The 12,657-nt window shown below is 39.3% G+C and overlaps 1 protein-coding gene across 1 annotated transcript; it reads left to right on the top strand.

Moving 5' to 3' along the window:
• Positions 1-10,906: 10,906 nt before the first annotated feature.
• LOC127098277 (proline-rich receptor-like protein kinase PERK2) lies at positions 10,907-11,759 on the top strand. The gene is made up of 2 exons (XM_051036823.1): positions 10,907-11,225; positions 11,314-11,759. The coding sequence occupies exons 1-2, from the start codon at positions 10,907-10,909 to the stop codon at positions 11,757-11,759; spliced, it is 765 nt and encodes a 254-aa protein (XP_050892780.1).
• Positions 11,760-12,657: the final 898 nt, after the last annotated feature.

The raw sequence follows: 12,657 nt of genomic DNA, 5'->3' as shown, positions 1-12,657 counted from the left end.
GGTTTTTACAATTTGACAGAATTGTGAAGGATAAGAAAATTGAAGAGACAGATGTTGCAGTGATCTCTATCCCGTATACTCCGATTAATATTCTAGCTTTGGCTAGACCAACTCCCTTGACTATTACTTTGCCTGGTCCTATTCCATACTCCAGTGAGAAGGTTGTGCCATGGCATTATGGTTCTGATGTTTACTATCATGGAGTGAAGCAAGAGGAGAAGCCTTCGAAGGAGAAGCCGTGTGTGAATGATTGTTTGAGTGTTGATAATCTTGTTGGTACTGGTAGAATTAAAATAAGCGGTAGGGTCTTTCCCATCACCAAATACACAAGATAATGTTGAAGCCTTGGTGAAAGCTAAGGGTAAACAAGTGATAGCAGATAACCAAGAACATGTGCAGATTAATGTTCCTCAGCAAAGTGCAGTGCCCATTGTTTCCTCCTCTCAGGAAGTTGAAGAGTTGTTAAGGATAATCAAAAAGAGTGATTATAAAGTGGTGGATCAGTTAAGTTAGACATTGTCCAAGATTTCAATTCTGTCTTTGCTATTATGTTCTGAGACTCATAGAAATACTCTTGTGAAGTTGTTGAGTTCTACTTTTGTTCCTCAAGATATTATAGTCAATTAGTTAGAAGGGGTTGTGGTTGGCATATCAGCAGATAATGGTTTTGGTTTCACAGATTTCGACCTTTTGCCTGAAGGATGAAACCATAACAAAGCTCTACACATTTCCATGGAATGCAAAGGTACTACTTTATCCCGTGTGCTGGTGGACATTGGGTCATCTGAATGTGCTACCAAAGTCAGCTTTAATGAAGATAGATTATTCGGGTGTTGAATTACGCCTGAGTGACTTGATAGTCAGGGATTTTGATGGATCCCGAAGAGCAGTGTTTGGTGAAGTGGATTTACTTGTCAAAATTGGACCTCAGGTGTTCGGTACAACGTTCTTTGTCATGGATATGCAGCCTGCTTATTGTTGCTTGCTTAGTCGACCCTGGATTCATGAGGCAGGGGCTGTAACGTCTACTCTACATCAGAAGATGAAGTTCCTAGTGGATGGTAAGGTGATTAATGTTTGTGGTGAATAAGAGTATATGGTTAGTCATCTGGCATCTTTCCGTTATGTGGAGATTGAAGGAGAGTTCCATGAGACTCCTTTCTAGGCTTTCGAAGTTGTTCAAGTAATCAAGATTCCTCGTCCTGAAGAAAAGAAGCCTACAATTCCCATGTCGTCTCTGAAGGATGCTAGGGCGGTTGTTGAGGCTGGTCACCCCGAAGGTTGGGGACGTGTATTGGATCTTACTCCCAAGTTTGACAATTTTGGTCGCGGTTTCAGTCCCGTCGGTCAAGGTTCAGCTCCCAGAGCTCCAAATGCTTCCACTCCGATGAATTTTTCCAGTGCTGGTTTTGTCAAAGGTGGTCAAGCTAATGCTATTGGCGACGATGTCGACAGTGATTACGATATTTACAACTAAATCCGCCCAAGTGTTCCATGGGAGGAACTCGACAATTGGACTTCTGAAGATATCACCCAAATCACACTCAATTAGGAGTAAATTTATGTTTTGTTTTCGTTATCATGCAAAAATTCCTACGCTCTGCCCAAGACATAGTGAATCATGTAGGGCCACCATGTTTTTATTTATAATTTTTATCATTAAATAAAGGATGTTTTGCATTCAAATATTTTTCTCTCTATCTTTCTTTTTATTTTATTTTTACTTTTAAAATGGCAATGTTTTCTTTTCATCACACACTTCCTAAAAAACATGAAAACATCATTAATGCAGATTCACATCCACCCCGAATTCTATTGATAACGATTCTGCTATCACTCATTATGACTTTGATAATCTGATCTACCAAGCCGAAGAAGAAAGGGAGGAAGATTGTGAACTCCCTGAATAGTTAGCAAGGTTATTAAGGTAAGAAGAAAAGGTCATTCAGCCGCATCAAGAGTCGATTGAGGTTGTGAATCTCGGAACTGAAGACGAAGTGAAAGAGGTCAGGATAAGGGTTGCTTTTGAGGAAAGTGTGAAGACAAGGTTGATAGAAATGTTGCAAGAATTTGTTGATATCTTTGCTTGGTCTTATTAAGACATGATTGGGCTCGATACAGATATTGTGGTGCATAGGCTATCGTTGAAAGAAGAGTGTCCCCCTCTCAAGCAGAAGCTTCGAAGGACGCGCCTAGATATGTCCAAGAAGATCAAAGATGAGGTTCAAAAGCAGTTTGACGCAGGTTTTCTAATTGTTACTTCTTATCCTCCGTGGGCAGCTAATATTGTTGCTATGCCTAAGAAGGATGGCAAGGTAAGGATGTGTGTTGATTATCATGATTTGAACAAAGCGAGTCCCAAGGATGATTTCCCGCTTCCTCATATTGATGTATTGATGGATAACACTGCACAATTCTCGGTATTTTATTTTATGGACGGGTTCTCTAGTTACAATCAAATCAAAATGGCTCTGGAAGATATGGAGAAGACTACGTTTATCATGCCTTGGGGAACCTTTTTCTACAAGGTAATGCCTTTCGGTTTGAAGAACGCTAGGGCAACCTACCAGCGCGCTATGGTGACTCTTTTTCATGACATGATCCATAAAGATATTGAGCGCTATGTGGATGATTTGATTGCGAAGTCCCATACGGAGGAAGAACATCTAGTCAACTTGCCGAAATTAGTCGAGAGATTGGGGAAATTCAGACTGAGGTTGAATCCCAACAAATGTACTTTCGGGGTAAGATCTGGTAAATTACTTAGCTTTCTGATAAACGAAAGAGGAATTAAGGTTGATCCTGCGAAGATAAAAGCAATTCAAGAGATGCCTAAACCAAAAACGGAGAAAGAAGTGCATGGATTTTTAGGGAGGTTAAACTACATTGCTAGATTCATCTCTAATCTAACAGCCATTTGCGAACCAATGTTCAAGTTATTGAGAAAAGATAAGGCCGTCAGGTGGAATGAAAATTGTCAAAGAGAATTTGAAAGGATAAAAGAATACTTGCAAGAACCTCCAATCCTTATGCCTCCGGTGGAAGGAAGACTGTTAATTATGTACCTCACTATCCTCGATGAGTCAATGGGGTGTGTATTAGGCCAACATGATGAGTCTGGCCAAAAAGAGCATGCAATATACTACTTGAGCAAAAAGTTTACCAGTTGTGAAATCAAATATTCATTGCTCGAGAAAACTTGTTGTGCTCTGGCATGGGCTGCTCGTCGGTTAATATAGTATATGTTGACCCATACTACCTTGTTGATCTCAAATATGGACTCGATCAAGTACATTTTTGAAAAGCCTGCTCTCACGGGAAGGGTTGCCCGTTGGCAAATGATCTTAATGGAATATGATATTCAGTATACGACTCAAAGAGCCATCAAGAGTAGTATAGTTACTGATTATTTGGCTCATCAACCTATAGTGGATTATCAGCCAATGAAGTTTGAATTTCCTGATGAAGATGTTTTGTTTTTCAAAGAATATTACAATAGACCTGACCCAGATGAAGGCCTAGAACCAGGATCACGATGGACGCTCGTCTTCGACAGTGCTTCAAATGCTTTGGGAAATGGTGTTGGAGCTGTCTGTAAGAAAAAACTTAGTTCTACAATGTATCTCTAAGGTTTTGATGATAACAAAGGATGAAACAAAAATGGTACCCTAACAAATTTTTCTAAGTATACATGACTCTAATCAAAACAGTCAGATAGTCACTCATCAGATACAGAATCAATTTCTAAGATACCAATTAGAAGATACGCAAGCAGAAGCTCTGACTCTGATCAACGTAAGCGCAAGCTAAACAAAAGACATCAGACACTCTGAAGTGGAAGAATGACTCTAGAATCTGAAGACTTACGCTCTGATGAAATCAAGTGAAAGGAAGCTCTAAAGACAACAACCAACAAGCACCTATATGATGATACCCTGTTGAATAGAGACTCTGAAGTTTGATCGATCTAATTCATAATACTTAGCTATGAAGGAACCTACTTATGTAAAGAATCTAATTCAGGAAGAAGTTTATGGCGCCCCAAAATTGTTTTGGAAAGAACACAGAAATTAATGACATTAATCATCCATCATTGCCCAAGATTCTGACAATAACATCCTTCAACGGTCCTCTTATCACTCCTATATAAAGGATTGAACGCTTCTCAAAGAACACAGCTGAAACACACAAGAATACAATACTTCCACTATATTAATTATTCATTCTCACATGAGCTACTACTCTAACGTGTGAAATAATTCTTTGCTCTTACATTGTGTAATTTCTGCTTATGTTAGAAGCACCAATCATTATTGTAATCATATTATATTGCTAAGAAATTTCCTCAAGTGACTTGTGAAATCTGTAAACTTGAGAGGGCTAAGAGATCCTTATTCTCTTAGACGATTGTTCGTGTAATCTTTCAAGATTAGTGGATTAAGTCCTTTTTGAAGGCGAAATCATGTTGGCCGGGTGGACTGGAGTAGCTTTAAATTTCAAGCGAACCAGTATAAAATTTTGTGTTGAATTTATTTGTTTCTGCATGTGTCTAAATTCCAAAATGTTTTTTTCAAAACAATTCAAACCCCCCTTTCTTGTTTTGCTCTACCTTCAATTGGTATCAGAGCTTCGACTCTGTTATTAATTTTCTAATCAAACACTTAACAGTGTAGAGAGATCCAGCGTGAGAAAAACACTATGGCCAACACCAATGAAAGAGATAGTTATAATGCTAAACCTCCAATCTTTGATGGAGAAAAATTTGATTACTGGAAAGATAGAATGGAAAGTTTCTTTCTGGGCTTCGATGCTGATTTGTGGGACATGGTTACTATTGGCTACATACCTCTTGTATCTGACGCTGGCGTTGCCATTGCCAGAAACAAGATGACAGATGATCAGAAGCGCGACTTCAAAAACCATCACAAAGCCAAAATAATACTGCTAAATGCCATTTCCTACAATGAATATGAAAAGATCACCAACAGGGAAACAACTAAAGAAATACTTGACTCCCTAAGGATGACTCACGAAGGAAATTCACAAGTCAAAGAGACAAATGCTCTGGCTCTAATTCAGAAGTACGAAGCTTTCAAGATGGAGGACGGTGAAGCTATAGAGGTAATGTTTTCTAGATTTCAAACTTTAATTACAGGACTCAAGGTTCTGGACAAAGGCTACACAACTGCAGATCACGTCAAAAAGATCATCAGAAGCTTACCAAAGAAGTGGAGACCCATGGTCACCGCATTAAAACTATCAAAGGATTTGAACAACATCAGCCTTGAAGAACTAGTTATCTCCCTCAGAAGTCACGAGATAGAGCTTGAAGAAGATGAGCCTCAAAGGAAGAACAAATTTGTAGCACTAAAGTCCAAATCTGAGAGATGCAAACCAGAAAGGAACAAAGCCTTCCAAGCTGAAGAGGAAGACAATGATGACTTCGAAAAAGAAGACTTTGATGATGAAGAAAAGTTATCCCTGTTAATCAGAAGAGTAAAATAACTCTGGAGAAAAAGGAATAATAACTTCAGAAGACCAAGACCCAAGGGAGATCGCTCAAAATCAACTTCTAGAGGCAAATCAAACAAAGAGGTAACATTCTATGAATGTAAGGAAACAAGTCATTACATAAATGAATGCCCAAAGCTGAAGAAAGAAAGCTCCAGAAGAGAAAGTTTCAAGAAAAGCTCCTTTAAAGCTAAGAAGGGACTCATGGCCACCTGGGACAATAGTGGATCTAATTCTTTTGAGTCAGACTCTGAAGAACAGGAAAATGTTGCATTCATGGCTACCACTTCCGGAAACACATCAGATGGAGAGTCTGATCCTGAAGAGGTATTTTCTGATCTTTCTCACTCTGACCTTGAATCATGCCTTTATGAATCTTTGAACTCATATCAGAAGCTTAAACAAAAATTTAAAGTACTAAAAAGGGTTCTTGAAGGAACCATCGAAGAATGTGATAAGCTTGAGATAACAATTTCAGAATTAAAAGATGAAAATCTAACTCTGATAAAAGAAAGAGACTCCACAAATAAACAATGTTTAAAACTTGAAAAAGCTTTATCTCAAGCCCCACAAACTTCTAACACAATGATATATAAATATGAAAAATCTTTTCAAAGTTTTCTGAAAAATGGGATAGAAAGAAGCAGAATGGCATCCATGATTTATGGAGTCAGTCAGAATAATAAAAGAGGAATAGGGTATGATCCTAGTGAAGATAAATCTTCTACAGATGACAAACCCAAATCTCCTTTCTCTTATCACTATACGCATGCACAAACACAACATTTTACTAATGCTAGAAAACCCAAAGTTCTAAGAAACTCTAGGAAAACTAATCACAAAGGACCCAAAAGATTCTGGGTATCAAAGGATAAGATTGTTTATGTTGCAAATATCTTGTGCAGCAGAGTTAAGACACCAATCATGGTACCTGGACTCTGGATGCTCGCGACACATGACAGGAAGAAAGCATATGTTCCAAAGCCTGGAACTTAAAGATGCCGGCTTCGTAGGTTTCGGAGGAAATCAGAAAGGTAGAATCAGAGGCTCCGGAACTATTGGTAATGGATCTCTGCCCTCTATATTTGGTGTTCTCTGCGCAGAAGGATTAATGCATAACCTGTTATCAATAAGCCAATTAAGTGATAACGGTTATGATATAATCTTCAATAAAAAAACATGTAAAGCAATTAATCAGAATAATGGAACAGTTCTATTCACTGGCAAGAGGAAAAACAACATTTACAAAATAAATCTTTCAGATCTAAAAGATAAAAATGTAAAAATTTTGATGTATGCTCACGAAGAACAATGGGTATGGCATAGACGCTTGGGCCACATTAGCATGAGAAAACTCTCTCAGCTAAATAAACTCGAGTTAGTCAGAGGTCTACCTAAGCTGAAGTTTTCTTCAGATGCTCTGTGTAAGGCATTTCATAAAGGAAAATTTTCTAAAACATCTTTTAAAAATAAAAATGTTGTTTCCACCTCTAAGCCTCTAGAACTTCTTCACATTGACCTTTTTGGGCCTGTTAAGACAGCGTCAGTCAATGGAAAGAAGTATGGACTGGTCATTGTTGATGATTTTAGTCGTTGGACATGGGTAAAGTTCCTAAAGCACAAGAGTGAGTCTCACTCTGTATTCACTAGCTTCTGTTCTAAAGTGCAAAATGAACTTGACTCTAAAATTATCAGAGTCAGAAGTGATCATGGGGGTGAATTCGAAAATAAGTTCTTTGAAGAACTGTTTGACTCTAACGGAATATCCCATGATTTCTCATATCCTAGAACTCCACAACAAAATGGAGTTGTAGAGAGGAAGAATAGGACACTCTAAGAAATGGTCAAAACCATGATCAATGAAACAAATGTGGCTAAGCACTTTTAGGCTGAAGCAGTAAATACAATGTGTTATATTCAGAATAGAATCTCTATAAGACCTATTATGGAGAAGACTCCCTATGAACTATGTAAGGGAAGAAAACCTAACAATTCTTACTTCCATCCTTTTGGATGCTCATGTTTTATTCTTAACACTAAAGAACATCTAAACAAGTTTGATTCAAAAGCACAAAAAGGTATTATGTTAGGATACTCAGAATGCTCTAAAGGATATAGAGTATACAACACAGAAACCAAAATTGTGGAAGAATCAATACATGTTAGATTTGATGATAAGCTTGACCTGAAAAGTCAAAGCTAGTTAAGAAACTTGCAAATTTGGAGATAACTCTCGCATGATCTGACGAAAAGACTAAAGCATCGGAAGAAACTGAGAAATAAAGTCCAGATGCAACTGAAATCTCAACTATCCAGAAAAGATCAAGAAATCGCCCTAACATCTCTGAAGATTTGATTATGGGAAACAAGGATGAACCTGTCAGAACCAGGTCAACATTCAAAGTATCTGAAGAAACTCCTCTAGGATTAGTATCTCTGATCGAGCCTACTTCCTGTGATGAGGCACTTCAAGACAATGTCTAGGTTCTAGAAATGAAAGAAGAACTGGATCAATTCTCAAAGAATGACGTATGGGATCTTGTCCCAAAGCCTAAAGGAACTCATATTATTGGAACAAGATGGGTATTCAGAAATAAACTGAACGAAAAAGGAGAAGTAGTCAGAAACAAAGCACGACTGGTGGCACAAGGTTACAGTCAACAGGAAGGCATTGACTACAATGAAACCTTTGCTCTAGTCGCCAGGTTAGAATCCATTCATTTACTTGTTTCCTTTGCTATAAATCATTCCATCAAATTATATCAGATGGATGTCAAGAGCACATTTCTTAATGGTTATATATCAGAAGAAATGTATGTTCATCAACCTCCAGGTTTTGAAAATTCTAAATGTCCAGAACACGTTTTGAAACTGAAAAAATCATTGTATGGTCTAAAACAAGCTCCTAGAGCTTGGTATGAAAGACTAAGCAACTTTCTCCTGGAACATGATTTTATTAGAGGAAAGGTTGACTCTACACTCTTCTGTAAAAACATTAGAAATGATCTCATGATATGCCAGATGTATGTTGATGACATTATTTTTGGTTCAGCTAACCCCTCTGTGTGTCAAGAATTCTCTGAGCTGATGCAGGCAGAATTTGAAATTAGCTTAATGCAAGAACTAAAGTTCTTTCTGGGAATTCAAATCAATCAAGCTTCAGAAGCTACATATGTATATCAAAGTAAATACATAAAATACATTCTAAAGAAATTCGAAATGGAAGAATGCAAACCTGCCAAGACACCCATGCATCCAACCTGCATTTTGGAGAAATAAGAAGTTAGCCAGAAGGTTCGTCAGAAGCTCTATCGTGGTATGATAGGCTCTCTTCTCTATCTGACAGCTACATGCCCTGACATTCTTTTTAGTGTATGTCTTTGTGCCAGATTCCAATCAGATCCTAGTGAATCTTATTTAACAGTTGTTAAAATAATCCTAAGGTATCTGAAAGGAACCCCTAACCTTGACCTGATGTATGAGAAAACATCAGAGTATAGGCTCTATAGTTATTGTGATGCATATTCTGCAGGGGACAGAATGGGACGTAAAAGTACATCTGGGAACTGTCAGTTCTTGGGAAACAATCTCATATTGTGGGCCAGCAAAAGACAGTAAACCATCGCTCTGTCTACTGCAAAAGCAGAATAAATATCAGATTCACTTTGCACTACTCAGATACTTTGGATGAAAAATCAACTAGAAGACCTTCAGATCTTTGAGAGTAACGTTCTTATCTTCTGTGATAATACTACTACCATTTGTTTAAGTAAGAATCCTATCTTACATTCCAGAGCTAAGCACATAGAAATAAAACATCATTTTATCAGAGACTATGTTCAGAAAGGGGTAATATCCTTACAATTTATTGATACAGACCATCAATGGGCTGATATTTTCACTAAACCCCTCGCTGAAGACAAATTCTCATTTATTCTTAAACATTTAAAAATCGAAATTTTCCCATAATAAACCAAATGTGCTTATCTGAAATAGCAAAAATAAGGCTCTAAAATAAAGATCTGGTATCTGGACCTGACTCTGATACCTCTACCAGTTAGGAGTCATCTGAATCAGAAATCCTCAGGATCCAATCCCTTGGTATTCCTGAAGATCAGATAGCTCAACACGTGGGGCATCATGCGTCTGACTTTGGATCTTCTAGACAGTTGTCTAGCAGAAATCAAGAGACAGACCCTTGAGATCTCCTCGAGTAGTGTGCCGACTTGTGATTAGACATCCATCATGGGCTGTAATCATGCTCCCCTAAGCGTGTCAACTTGGTTAATATGCATCATTAATTTCATAACTTCTCAACTGCCTCTAACGTTGTCGTTTTACATGCATCTCTTTGTGTATTTATATTTTTCACTTATCACAATCTCACACTTTTACACTCACGCCCTGCACAAACCCTCTTCTCTCTCAAGTTCATCATCTTCATCAGTTCTTCATCATCTTCAGCAAAGTTCTTCATTCTTCAAACAAAGTTCATCAAAGTTCTTCATGGATGCTCAACAACAATCCGTCTACAACTATTCTCAACAGATGGAATCAACTGATCAGACGCCCATTACTTCTCAACAAACAACTGCTACTACTGGCGTCGTTTCTACCCCAATCTACAAAGAACCTCACATTCTAGACCGTGAACCTCACATTCATATTGCCACGCCCTTTGACAAGTTTTAAGTATTATGCGAATCACTAGTAGATTTTGATAACATGAAGCGCAATGGCATAAACCTCACTGAGGAACTAAGAATGCAAGGATGGAAAATGTACCTCCAGAGACTCTACGGCCCTGTGTACACTTATCTGGTAAAGGAGTTCTGGCGTTTTGCAGACGCAGATGACCACTACATCATCTCATACGTTTTGGGGGTCAAGATGGTAATCACTGAGAAATCCATCGCCTCCCTTCTGAACATGGAGAAGGCAGGGGGAAGAAGAATCTACAACATCAACCCTAGGGCAAAGTACTTGTCCCAGGAAATTGCCCCAACTATCTTCCAACAGAACGCTGGAGGTAAACACTCCAAGAACAAGGAACTTCACCAGAACCCCGAGTTCGGCTGAAGATCATCCCGGGCATCATCCATCACCGCCCTTCCTCTAAATCTTCTGACTATATCATAACGGATCAGAAGTTCATCCTCTACTGCATTCACAAAGGGCTAAAACTGAACCTGCCAACGCTACTCTTCAAGTATCTCAGAGATTCTGTCAAGGATACCAAAAACAATATGAACCCATAACCTACATTCCTCTGGGAAGACTCATCTCTGATGTTCTGATCGAGAGTGGGCTAGTGGATCACCTGATCCATCACAATCTGATAGAGGATGTCATTGTTGACATTGGAAGACCTCTGAATGCTCGCAATCTAAAGAGTATGGGGGTAATTGAGCAAGTCAGAGTTAAACCCACTCTAGACACATCCTGGGAAGCACTTAAGGATCAGAGGAAGATTCCCAACAGTCTGGACCTCTTCTCCAAGATTGACCCTCTAGAAGTGGTGGCACATTATCTGAATGATCTTGCAAGCCAAGGCGTTGACATATCAGAGTTCTCTGTGGATTGGCCGCCTGAGCATCCACCAAACTTCATGAAGAGAATGCGAGAGCCCTCTGAAAAATCAAAGAAGGCCAAGAAGGATAAATTAGGGGAAACTTCTGGGTCAAGACCTCCAGTCCCTCTGGCTGATTCTCCAAGTAGGTCTCTGCCTCCTTCTCGCTCTGTTAAATTAAAGTCGCTTGCTTCTTCTCTTCCCCCAAACCACTTCCATTTACACCCAATCAGAAACACCACCCTCCACCACCAAAACCTCTAACCCACCTTCTCTAAAATTCAATCTCACAACCACTACCTTACTCGTTTCTGAAGCAGAAATATTGAACGAAACCACCTCATCGTCTTCTTCTACACCTTCATCCCCACTATACTACATTCTCTCATCAGACACCGAACCCTCTGACCCCCAATTCCCCACACTAGCCCAACTTCAGGCGTGTGCTCTTGCCTCACAGCAACCACCACAACCTGAACCAGAAACCACCTCTCCACCCCCTGAACAACCAACAAATCCACCCCAATCTGAACAACCACAACCACCACCTTCTGAACAACCAGCAACTCCACCCTCTGAACAACAACCCACAATACCACCTACACAAAAAACACCACCACCCTTTGATATTCCCACCATACCAACCTCTGAGGATCATCCCTACTCACACTCCCGCTGACACCAACCAAACACCACCATCATCCCCATCCCCTAAATCTGAACCACAACCTGCCTTCCCCATCTTAGAAGAAGCAATCACTTTATTTGCAGAGTCTTCAGTGGAGAAGATCAAGTCTCTGTCTGTCAACTATGGCATCAGTGATGATCCATTTGCAGTGAGGATCCACTGGAACCGAGTGATCAGATGGATGACCTTTGAAGCCTTCAAACTGAAAGGCCTCTTTGAACAAGTCCGCAACGACTTTTTCAAAGATGTTGGAGTAAGGCTACATGCTCGCTTGGTCAGAGAGGCTGAGGAAAAGGCCAGAAAGGAAGCAGAAGAGAAAGCTCGCTTGGAAGAAGAGCAACAAATCAGAGAAGCTGAAGAGAAGGTTGTTGCTACTGCGGATGCTGCTAAAACTGAGGCAAAAGCTAAAGTCGAAGCTGAAGAAGCAGCACACATTGCTGCAGAGAAAGCTGCAAAGGCCAGTGTTTAGGCTCTAACTCAGGGGGAGCAATCTAACTCTGGTTTCGCACCTCTGATATTGAAAACTCTGGGGGAACTGCAAAAGGAACAACAAGTTGTGAGAGCTATGTTGGATCACCAGGACTCCGTCAATAACAACATTCAGAACCTGCTGACTCAACTGCTCCAAAGGATGCCTCCGCCTCCAAACCCTTAGGCACTTAGGATCATTTTTTGTTGTTTTCTTCTGATTTTTTTCTTATGCCTTATGATATATGCTTTCATTGCTGCCTATTTGTACCAACTTTCTCTCTTATATATGAATATCTATTTCTTGCTTTACTTTCTACATCTTTTAGAGTCTGACAAAAAGGGGGAGAACTAAAACAGCTTGATGAAAATACATATCTAAACCTCTTAATGCACTGCGAACATTAATATCTTAATGATT

This window comes from Lathyrus oleraceus, chromosome 1 (assembly GCF_024323335.1).
Source record: "Lathyrus oleraceus cultivar Zhongwan6 chromosome 1, CAAS_Psat_ZW6_1.0, whole genome shotgun sequence".
Classification (NCBI taxonomy): Eukaryota; Viridiplantae; Streptophyta; class Magnoliopsida; order Fabales; family Fabaceae; genus Lathyrus; species Lathyrus oleraceus.
This window is presented reverse-complemented; position numbering and strand designations above follow the sequence as displayed.